This window comes from Cephus cinctus, unplaced genomic scaffold, assembly GCF_000341935.2.
Source record: "Cephus cinctus unplaced genomic scaffold, Ccin1 Ccin1_scaffold0299, whole genome shotgun sequence".
NCBI classification, from domain to species: domain Eukaryota; kingdom Metazoa; phylum Arthropoda; class Insecta; order Hymenoptera; family Cephidae; genus Cephus; species Cephus cinctus.
In genome coordinates this window covers 1,058,966-1,069,956 of record NW_014333002.1, presented here as the reverse complement: position 1 = coordinate 1,069,956, position 10,991 = coordinate 1,058,966, and the positions used below count along the sequence as shown (strand labels likewise).

Genomic DNA, 10,991 nt, shown 5'->3' with positions numbered 1-10,991 from the left:
TACAAGTACAGAAACACATACAGTAAGTACACGTACTGACTCCAGAAATTGTGTTTGCACTGGGCTTTCGCGTATGCACGAATATTATCTCTGCACGAGGTCGTGTATATATATATATATATACATCTATATGATCTCCCACTTATACCATATCTGTGCCATTTGAATTCTTTAAAATTAGTGATACATTATCTTAGCCAGAGAAGTGAAACACGTCGTGGACCACTGAGGATGTACAAAAATCGAGCATTACTAATATCAATTGGATTCCTTGTTGGTTATGGTACGTATGGTCATTGTATCGTGATAGTTTGAGGAAAAGAAAAATTTATTGTGAATACTTATATATGTATATATACAGTTGATATATTGTGGATTGGCCGTATGCCATATACCTTACTCGACCTCGTGTTGCTCGGCAGTAGAACGTCATCCATGAATTTCCATAATCTTGATATCACACTTACGCAGCAGACACCGTTTATCCGTTTTGGCAAGCGCCTAGTGTTTCGACGAAGGAAATGTCTTGTTAGGTTAAATGATATTTTTGGCGATGTTCCTTAACAGTATACTGCAAGGAAGAATTGTGGTGTCACCATTGCAACGTGGACCTAAATGACGGCAGGAAGGGCGAGTGCAATGATCCGTACATTGCTGGAGGAGTCGCAAACTTAAAGGCATGTCCACGGAACGAGGAATATCACTGTATCAAGGGCATCGTATACTGTGCGTAGTATTTCATAGGATTTATATTGACTTACGTACTCTCATAACTACGTGAGTCATACTAGCGACTACGTAGCTCAAGCACGTAACGTTTATGATTACAGGGAACAGTCTTAATTTCGTAAATAAGATTTTAATAATTCTAGTTGAATATCTATTTTCAGATAAAAATACACGTACCACGGTAAGAGGTTGTGTACCGAGCAGAAATATCCGTGACTATTGTTCCAACGAGACCTTTCCAGAAGCATCGGTAGAGTGTCACTTTTGCAAGGAATACGGCTGTAACGGATCGTCCGGAAAATTCGAAAAATCATTGTGTTCATTTGTCACGTGGATTCTTATTGCACTCAGGATCTTTCAGTATAATCAATGACTCGAGCTCGCTCTATGAAACTCTACCGGAAAAGGCTGTTGACTTTGGAACTGGAAACAATTAAATGCTGTCTTATGAATGAGGGAGAGACGTTGGTTAAGCCTGTTAACAGTGGTAACGTAGTACAGCTATAGTGAAAGGGAGCGGGTTAAATGCCTGAGTCAATTTGGTAATCCCTCGCGGGGTTAAATGCGGTGGTGACCCCGTCAGTAATTCTAGACTAACTAGGCGGAGACCTTACTTCGAATTATTTTATTTAGAGAACAGAATACGAACTTTTTATAATTCTATGCATTCACGTGTCGTATATACAGTACATATGTAAAGAGCAATATTATATTACGATATAGAACAGTGAAACCCAAGCAGCAACGAGATCTATGAAATATGTAAAAATAGATGTAAACGTTGAAACAAGGTTATGTCGAATAAAGAACATTGCTAAGATATTGCACGGATATATAATTTACAATATTTAATGCATAATGTTACGTGATATCTGACGAATGTTGCTTAATCAATATCTAAATGGAGATATCGTTACAATATTTCATCGAGGAAATTTTTATTTGTCATTTTTCTGTGATTTCTTATATATAGTATTCCGAAAGTTATATAATATGAAGCCTGAACTTCATAAAATAGTGAAGTACAGCGACTGGTGCGATCGTATATGTGACTATGGTTTCATCGGTGTCGAATGAGAGTTAAAATACATTGATTGTATATCTATGTTTCACTGATATATATAGATATACAAAATTTACGTATAAATTATTCGACTTCATCTATTTAATTAAACGATTGGTACATTATATAAAATGCTATAAACAATAAATTTGATAGCAGGTCCCCGCACAGCATCAGATATCCCCTGGATATGCATATTTGTTTCAATATCTTCAAAATATTTCTAAAAACTTTGGATATGCAAAAGAATACAGTTTTTTTATGCTGTATGTGCTACAGATATTTAAAATTGTCCGCTTAGTTTCCAATCCAGTACTCGAACGTCTAACTTAACCTACAATTCGAATTGTTGAAAATTTATTTTTTATATTTTTAGGACCTTGGTAAGGGCAGCAGAGCCCAACGATCGGTCGTCATAAGATCAAGATGCATAAACAATTCGCTGGTACTCAAGATGCCTTAGTAAAGATCATTTGTGATGCAAGACTTATTTATTTTTCTCAAAAAAATTGTGCTTTATTTATTCTTCTCTTATCTGTATGTATCGCTATCTCCAGTTTCCCTAATTTAAATGAATACGTACACCTGACGAAATGTAAAATTTCATAATTGAAACATCGAATAGGCATAGAAATAATATTTCACAGATTACTGTGGACGTTTCTATTGACGAATACATATTGCGTAGGTATCCTAGAAAGGTTACCGTAATATCTACTGTTAGTATGGTATGTATTACATTTGGCGGGAAATTTGAATACTATATAGACACGCAACGTCAAGATTCAAATTGGAATTTTCTATAGATATTCTTGTGGATGTATGTAACATTAGTGTAACGTTGTACGGATGTAAAAACGGCTAGTTGGGAAATCATGGTAATTGTGCAACAGCTAAGCGCTCATAAAAAATAATACTAGCATATATATATATATGTATGTACATGTATATATATATGTACATGTATATAGTTTTATGCATACGTTCTTATACATCTACAGAAATTCAATTGCGTAGGAATCTGAGAGCGTAAAGTTTCAATTATTTTATACGTAATATTTATCACGCGCGATGATCGCATTGACTACCGCCTTAATGATCCATGGATGTGATCATCGTTTCGATCATCAGTTAGATCATTATACTACCGTCCTGCGTTATTGTATTCAGAGTGATAGGAATAATATATCTTCAGCATACGAGAGATGGTAGAGGAATTAAATAAAGTGAATTAAAATTACGTGCTTAATTATCCCTACTTAAACCGTGACTCGTAATGCGGATCAGACCATGAATTATTTGGTACATATTTCGCGATAACACCGTATTATCATGTCAATCGAACAACCCTTTACGTACATATATAAAATATGAAATAATTAACTTATGGAATATTTAAATAGTCTTTTTCATTTTCCTATACTTATCATTATTATTAAAATATTCATCGAATATCGCAAAGGTACCGATATACGCGTTAAACTACATAGTGTTTTCGTTATCGAATGCGCTTTTCACGGGAAAAATGTTTCAGAATTTGAAATTTCTTTTAAATAAACACATGTGATAAGATTCACGTTTTTCTCTGTTTTTACTTTTTCAGGAATTCTTTTGCGCTTTGATCTCACGTTTATCGCGTACCTAAAGACACTCGTGTTTTCTTATGTATTCTATCGACTTCATCCATCCTTTACTCTGTCGCTCGCACTCATTGCCAGACTCCGTTTTGGACCCTGTCGTCAGGATCGACTATGTGCTTTTTTTCGCCCCCCCCCCCCTCCTTTGCTCATATTCTTTCATTATTTTACATTCTTTTGGAAATTTTGGAAAAATTCAATTTGACTACTTGCCTCACTTATATGTTTCTCTGATGTACTGCTTGGAAATAACAAATTTGAAATTCATTTTGCGATAAACATCTTTATCAGACTCTGATCCCACGATTCGTATACTAATAAAAAATGGATTTAATCATAAGTAGGAACTAAGTAGCGTGGGGTACTCAAATACCCCAATGTGGACATTCGTTACACGACCAGACAAGTGGACCAGCTAAGGTTAACATTCAACTATCCTAACGCACAGCTCGTACTAGAATTGATGCTATCTGTGCCATCCATGATGGTGTATATGCCTTTTTTCATAATCGAGTAAAAATATTAGATACCTCGAATTTGGCGATTTACCAGAATAACATATGCACAATTGCACACAGTAGGAATGGCAGTATTACGCAAGAAAATAAAATGAGCAATATGAGAATGGTACAGTTAAATGATAATAACTTAGAAATAAATAACGCCAAAAGAAATACTGCGTAACTCGCAGCAGACTATATAAAGAAAAGGCATACTATCTTGAATTTGGATTTGATAATTATTTATCAGGGACTATTTCCACATACTCATACACGCGTACGAACGAATCTCTGCTTGCGACAAACGCAAAATAAAAAGGATATAAATTTCGCGTTATCTCAACTACGTCGATCTTGAATATTTTCACATTTGTTCACTCCAATATTTCTTCGTGAGACTTTCGTTCCTCGCTCTTCCTTGTCGTGCAGCCGGATCTTCTTATCGAACCGTAGTTATACTCTGAGGGGTTCTGGCTTCTGGCTGTTACTCTTGGTACTTATCGACTTTCATAAAAGAATTTGTCCTCTTGTCGTTGGCAACCGTGATTCTCAGTTCGTGGTTCTTCCAGGCGCATAAGTAAGTTTTAAGGAACCACAGGGTAATTCTCGATGGGGTGATCGTTGACAACTACCACGTTTGACTTGTGGACCGACTGGTTGGATTCAGCATTGAAAACGTCTAGGATGATTGTTGGTCCATATCCTCCCAGGCTGATTTCCAGACTAAGCAAATCCTAAACAGAAGTGAATTGAAATTTCTTATTTATGAGGTGTTTGCTATTGCCAATTCTTCAAAAAATATTTACAATCCCTATTCATGTGAAAAATTTAAATATCCGACAGTCAATTTAGAATTTTTGAAATGGAAGTATACTGAAGAATATGCACTAAGTATATAACAGTCTTTTAATCTTAAAATTGTATTAGAAGAACAAACAAACCCAAGACCTATATTAAATTTCTTAACTTTGAACTACGATCACTTTACGTTTATAGTGTATAAATGTATTTTTCGAAAACAATAATTGACGGAGGAATCTGTTAGAAATTATTAAAAATTTTATATAAATTTAATATGCGACGATTTTGATTTTTTATGAAATTTTAATAAACTTTTATTTTATTTTAGTATTGAATTTTTATAGGCTTTCATTTTTTTCAATCAGCTGATTTTATTTTTTATTCAAAAGATCCCATTGTTGTAATTACCTTAAATTGTATGACAGAATGGTACCAAGTACCCAGACTGTCATTTCGTCATACCGATTGTCCTCATTACAATTACTCCATCTTGTGTCCCCTGACTTGTTGCTATTTCTTTTTTCTTCTTCTTCCTCGTGAGTCTTCCTTGCGACGTATTAGACCTTCAGACTCATAGTTCCCTATGGGTGGGGTGAGCCAAGTCATTGTATATCACAGTATAATAGGCTGCATTCTCAAAGGAAGCTCCGAGTGGTACACACTGAGATCTATAAGTTCCAAAAGTAAGGATCAAGCTGTAACTGGTGCCGAATATCTGAAATTCGTGGGATTATCATTGTACGACGAGATATATTTATAAAATAATTCAAAATCGAAGTGATAACACTGACAAGAAGATTCTGTGACAGTGAAAAATATTGTATAATAATCGATTGAGTTTTTTTTTTAGAAAAGTACCACTTTTTTTATAAAATGGGATCTATCGTTGTCGATCATAGAATCGTCCTGGCTGCTTTTCTATTGGCTGCTCTGGTCCAATCAGGTTTGAAATAATAATTTTTTTATAGTATATTTCTATTTTTACCAGGAATTTGAAAAGAGTTTTTTGACATATTCCTGAATCCTGGGATGAAAGTTGATTTTTTGTAACACCTTATAGCACCAGAAACTTATTTTAAACTCCGACTGTACTACTGTAATATTAAATTAAATTTGTTTATTTTGAATATCAAAAATTAAATACAATCTTTTTTTTGTTTTTCATTGCGATAAAAAAAAATTGTATTAAATTTTACTTGTTAATCAAATGCGGGCTTGCGCGTGTTGCGTTCTATTAATTCGTCTAATATCTTTGAAATTCATTACCCACATAGCATATGACGTTATCAGGAATATCCTAATTTCATTTTCAACATTTCAAATAGATAATTAATGCTAGTTTTACGAAACCCGCCAATTTGACGGATTTCAAATTTTATGATTATCTCTTAAAATCCACACAGGTGCGAATTACGAATTCGCACTAGTCAGTTGGAATTTAAAGGTTCGTAATCTAGGTGTGAAATTTAAGATTTAAAGTTACAGGAATCATAAATATTATTTTTTATCAATTTACGTATGTTGACTTTGATAATAAATGTCCGTAAATCTAGTGTTAATATTCTCAATAGAGCCCAGTACATTCTGAAAATATATAAAAAATATTCGTATTTCCGTTTCAAATGAATGCTCAATACATCCTGAGAATCCTCTGATAGATTCAGATTGTGAACAGCATATTCAAAGTGTTCAGTGCCAATCCAATTTCAGCCCCTGAGGTCCTCATGGATTTGGGTACATTTTGAAATTCACTGCCAGTATTACGGGTATCGTTGTTTCTCTCTTAACCTGCATGCAATTCAGTGAGAGATAACAATGTTCGCAGTACTTGACAATAAATTTCCCTAAGTACCCATAGCGTGACCAGGAGCTTGTTTGTATGTCTAAAGGGTAACCCTATTGTATCTACCTATATACCCTTTACTACTGTGCTTGGAACTACATGTTAAACGAATGTCACAAGTGTAATTAAATATTGTAATAAATGTAGAACTATTAGAATTATGGAAAATGAAGGGCAAGCTGATTATAATACTGGTTTGGGAATTTTCAACATTTTTATAGACTGAGTTTGAACAAGCTTTCCACATTGTGGATCTGTCAGAGAATGATTTCATAACGTACTGAATATTCGTTTGAAGTAAACATATTCTCTGCATATACCCAGAATATACTTGAATATAATTTCGTACATGCACAGTATATACGTAAAAACCTCTTTGAAAATTCTTAAAAACATCCTAGAATATAATTTTGCTATCTGGTTTATGCATTAAACTCGTAATTAATTAGACCTATAATTTTATAATTATGCATGCAAAACCTGTTTTTATATCGCGTACGTATATCTTCAAGCTTATGAAGTCGATCATTATACACGGTAGCTATAAACAAAGATCATAATTTTCAAACTAATTTATTAAAAATATAAAATTTGTTTCCGACGAAAAAGAAATCCAATGTAGATCCGATAAATCCGATCCTTACAGAGCGAAGCATATGGAACAAAAAAAAATTGTCAGTCGTAAACAATTAGATAACAATGAAATAGTGTCGCTTTAAGATTAGATCATGAAAAAAAAAAACAATGAATAACGTGACATAAGAAATTGTAATAGCCTAACGCCATCTTGCGGATAAAGATCGTCATTCCCACCCCAATGATAATGCTCGATGAGTAGTAACCATCCAATTACTAGTAATTACAAAAAAGATGGTACTGTATGATAAATTTTTGATAAATTTTAATAAAAAATTTGTATGTATAAAATAATCATTTACAGCATCCGCACTACACTGCTGGTCCTGCTCGTCCGACGCGACTCCCGATTGTGCGGATCCACTGAATGCTACCGAGCACAACAAATTATTCCATACGAAAGCTTGCGAAGGAACAATGTCGCCGCATCATTATCTCAACGAAAAACCTGTATGCCGTAAAACGGTGCAATACGGTAAGTCTGATTCCAATATTATTTCTGCATAAAGACAAACAAATGTCCATGGGATTATATTTATCTTGTTTTTAAACAGCAGCTAAGTTTGTCTCGTTAAAAGTGTAGGTGGTCTCTAACTAATGTAAGGTAGCTACGTTAATGTGTAATTTGAGGTACGCGTCATCGTGGTAACTTAAGTTGCAAGTTACAACTTTATACGCATTAAGCGACCAAGTGTATTCTCGCTTTACAGTCTTATATGACTAATATACGTGACTCATTACAAAAGGACGTGATCAAATGATAATTGGGTTAATTAGATGAGGTTAGATTATTCACAAGGTCAAAAAATTCATCCGCAGATATAATGTATTTACCTTTGTCATTGTTCACCTGCGTAACGATCCAAGTGACCTACATAGTCGCACTGAGTTTGTGTTACGTAAATTTTACACTGTCAAAATCCACCCTGCTACGTATGTATAACCATTAGGTTTGTTCGTCGTTACGTAGACATTCTGCATTCTTTTAAAAAAATGCAGAAACTGTAGGTAACGACGAACAAACCTATAGTTCATGACCATAAACTACGTATACGGTAGATGACGAATCGACGATCGCATTCGTGTCTGCGTTCTGCTGTCACGGAACAATCAAAACTCTTCGTGCCTGACTGTTCAGTCTACATAGAAACGAAGGATGATTATTTCCGGGACCTTGGGACACTAGATTCTTGCGTAACGTCCTTTTACTTCATGTCCGATTAGCAGAATAAAAAAACATCGGACAGTTTCATTCTAGTACGGAAAAAATAGGAAAACAAAATTCGTACAGTCATCGGCATGTTGTGACTCGATGATACAACGTAGCAGTACACGTGCTGGGTACCATTAATTTTTGTATACTGTCTAATAAGATGTCTTAATTTTTAGACGCCCTCTTTCTTACTTTTTTAGTCAGTGGTGAACGCCGCGTTATTCGTGCCTGCAGCGTACCGAATCCTGACGAAAGGGATATCGTCGATGGACCCTGTACACACTTGACTACTGCCAGTTACATTACTATCGAGTCCTGCCATATTTGTAACACTGATTACTGTAACACAGCTACTTACGTTTCCGGCTCCTGGCTTATCAGTGTTGCTGCAATGGCCGCTGCCGCGGTCGGTGGATTTTCTACAATGTCTATCGCAATTTAAGTGACTGTACCTTGCGCAATTGGTACTATATATAAGTGGTGACCTTGAATGAGTCATATACATTTTTCCACCTGGAAAATGGTCAATATGTAGGAGTTTTCTTTTTAATATGAAATGTTTGTCCAAATGGATAATACTTTTTTTTCAAAGGTACGTGATTCAACATTAAATCATTTTTTTTTTTATCGAAATTATTAAGCTGAGATATTATATATGGGTTTAAACCGCGTTTTTTCGCGAAATGAAAACGGTGGGCAAGATTCAATTGATCTGATTCGTGTGAAATAAAAATGTAGGAATTTTTATTATTCGTAGCAATAGTTCTGAAGCCAGATTACGGTTTTGAAAATTCATAAAATTTGGGTAATGCAAGAAAGTAGAATGAAAAACTGCATTTTTCATTGTTATTAAACAAATGGTTAACCTTAACCGTTTTGAGAAACGCGTCCCCATTTTTATACCTACCCGAGCGCGCTCAAAAGTTGCCTTTGGAGCAGCACAACTTATTTTGCTCAAGCAGCTTAAACGTCGAAAGTAATTCAAATCTAGATTACTATTTCGTCTAAAAAATATTTCCAAAAACGATGTATCTTTGAAAATAACTTTAAAATATTGAGTTTTCGAATATGAAAAACGTATGCGACTCCGTAATAGGGCATTGCTAATGTTAGATTGTGGTAGAAAACTAGCCGAGTTTTGTTGGTTCAAACGTAATTTCACCTATTTACTTTTTGAAGTCATTGAAGAAATTTAACGCGTTATTAATTTGATTTCCATGAGAACGACTGGCGCGTTAGCTGAATACTTACTTTAAAAAATATATCTGATCCATGGATCACGGTGCTTGTACGTATTTTTTTATTTTTTATCTACAAAATACGATTTTTTGAAAATGAAAAAAAAACTAATACCAAACGGTACACATCATTGTCATGTAATCGGCTGCTTTTAATTAGCCCAATTGTACCGTGTGTTTATGCCACACTAACGTTTCATGGATTATTCACTGTGCGTGGATTTATATGACATTAATTTCGAGCATGTATAATCGTAACACTCAGCTTAATTAGATTTTCACAGTTATAAGTTAATTTAACACTTCAAATTAAGCTTAGACGTAATGGCTAATATATAATGTAGATATAAATAATTACCTGTACGTGTAGTTAAGTAGAAGAGTGAGTGTAAAATTTGAAAAGAATATTATGAAAGATACTCCAAAAAAAAAAAGAAAAGGAAAGAAAAAACAGACTTACATCACTCTCTAGCATAAACAATAATTAATGCAATAACGTGGATTAATTAATAAACGCAATTCCCTTTGTCCAAGAGAATGCGGATTCTGCGTTATTACATTTCACATAAAGTTTCTATGAGCTATGTTATTATATTCTTTTTCATCTAAAAAATCGTAGCACTTTTTAAACAGCAAAGCTTTAACCCGCCACTTGAAACTTTTGTAGATAAAATTTCGCCAGATTCTCCATAAGTTTCCCTTTATGAGTATTAAACAGTTAAATATTGGTGGTCATGTGTAAACTCAGCATTAATGCCTGGGTCTCTAAATCTATTTTTGTCTCTGTCCCACTCGTGTAATTAAAATGGGCAAACTCAATCGATAAGTCCAGGCATTAATGACACTGAGTGTATGTATATATGTACATACATATAGAACAAATGTACAAGGATAACTCACGGCGTAAAATACAGATGGCGCAGATAGCATTCACTTACGTTTCTACACGTGTCCACTAAGGTATAGCCATATGGTATACCTACATTTGTATAGAGCAAATACTAACGAGTCTTGAGAAACTAGAAGCGTCCGCTTGTCAATAAATAATTGAACAGCTTGTCAGGGAATCCGTCCAAAATGTAGTTAACAGAAGCGAGCTCGACTGTATCGTATCAGCGGCCACGATAACGTAATTAGTATAAACACATAAATAATAGTGAATCGAAAGTCTAGAATTTGCATTATTGTATATAATAGTGCAAAACGATATTTAGCGTGCGATACACGCAATAAAAATATAAAGAGATATTTTTTGCCCACAAGTGTTGAACAAGATACCAGACGCATTAAAAATTTTATAGCAATAATCGAAGACCGACCCCCCCCCCCCC

The 10,991-nt window shown here is 34.5% G+C and overlaps 2 protein-coding genes and 1 long non-coding RNA gene across 5 annotated transcripts; 2 read left to right on the top strand and 1 right to left on the bottom strand.

Annotated features, from left to right (window-relative positions):
• The first annotated feature begins 35 nt into the window (after positions 1-35).
• Positions 36-1,551, top strand: LOC107266126. The gene is made up of 3 exons (XM_015736298.2): positions 36-283; positions 568-726; positions 891-1,551. Exons 1-3 carry the CDS (start codon positions 232-234, stop codon positions 1,100-1,102), a joined length of 423 nt encoding a protein of 140 aa, XP_015591784.1. The 5' UTR covers positions 36-231; the 3' UTR covers positions 1,103-1,551.
• Positions 1,552-3,204: 1,653 nt separating this feature from the next.
• LOC107266127 lies at positions 3,205-5,361 on the bottom strand. Its single transcript, XR_001537348.1, has 2 exons — positions 5,139-5,361; positions 3,205-4,663 (listed from the first exon to the last, which is right to left on the bottom strand). It is a non-coding gene; the product is annotated as an uncharacterized LOC107266127 (long non-coding RNA).
• LOC107266125 lies at positions 5,287-10,908 on the top strand. Of its 3 annotated transcripts, none has more exons than XM_015736296.2 (4): positions 5,287-5,413; positions 5,581-5,673; positions 7,514-7,684; positions 8,623-10,908. In XM_015736296.2, exons 1-4 carry the CDS (start codon positions 5,314-5,316, stop codon positions 8,862-8,864), a joined length of 606 nt encoding a protein of 201 aa, XP_015591782.1. In that variant the 5' UTR covers positions 5,287-5,313; the 3' UTR covers positions 8,865-10,908. The 3 variants fall into 3 exon arrangements, with proteins under 3 accessions (XP_015591782.1, XP_024939157.1, XP_015591783.1); XM_015736297.2 differs by having other exon boundaries at positions 5,332-5,468; XM_025083389.1 differs by lacking the exon at positions 5,581-5,673 and having other exon boundaries at positions 5,309-5,413.
• Positions 10,909-10,991: the final 83 nt, after the last annotated feature.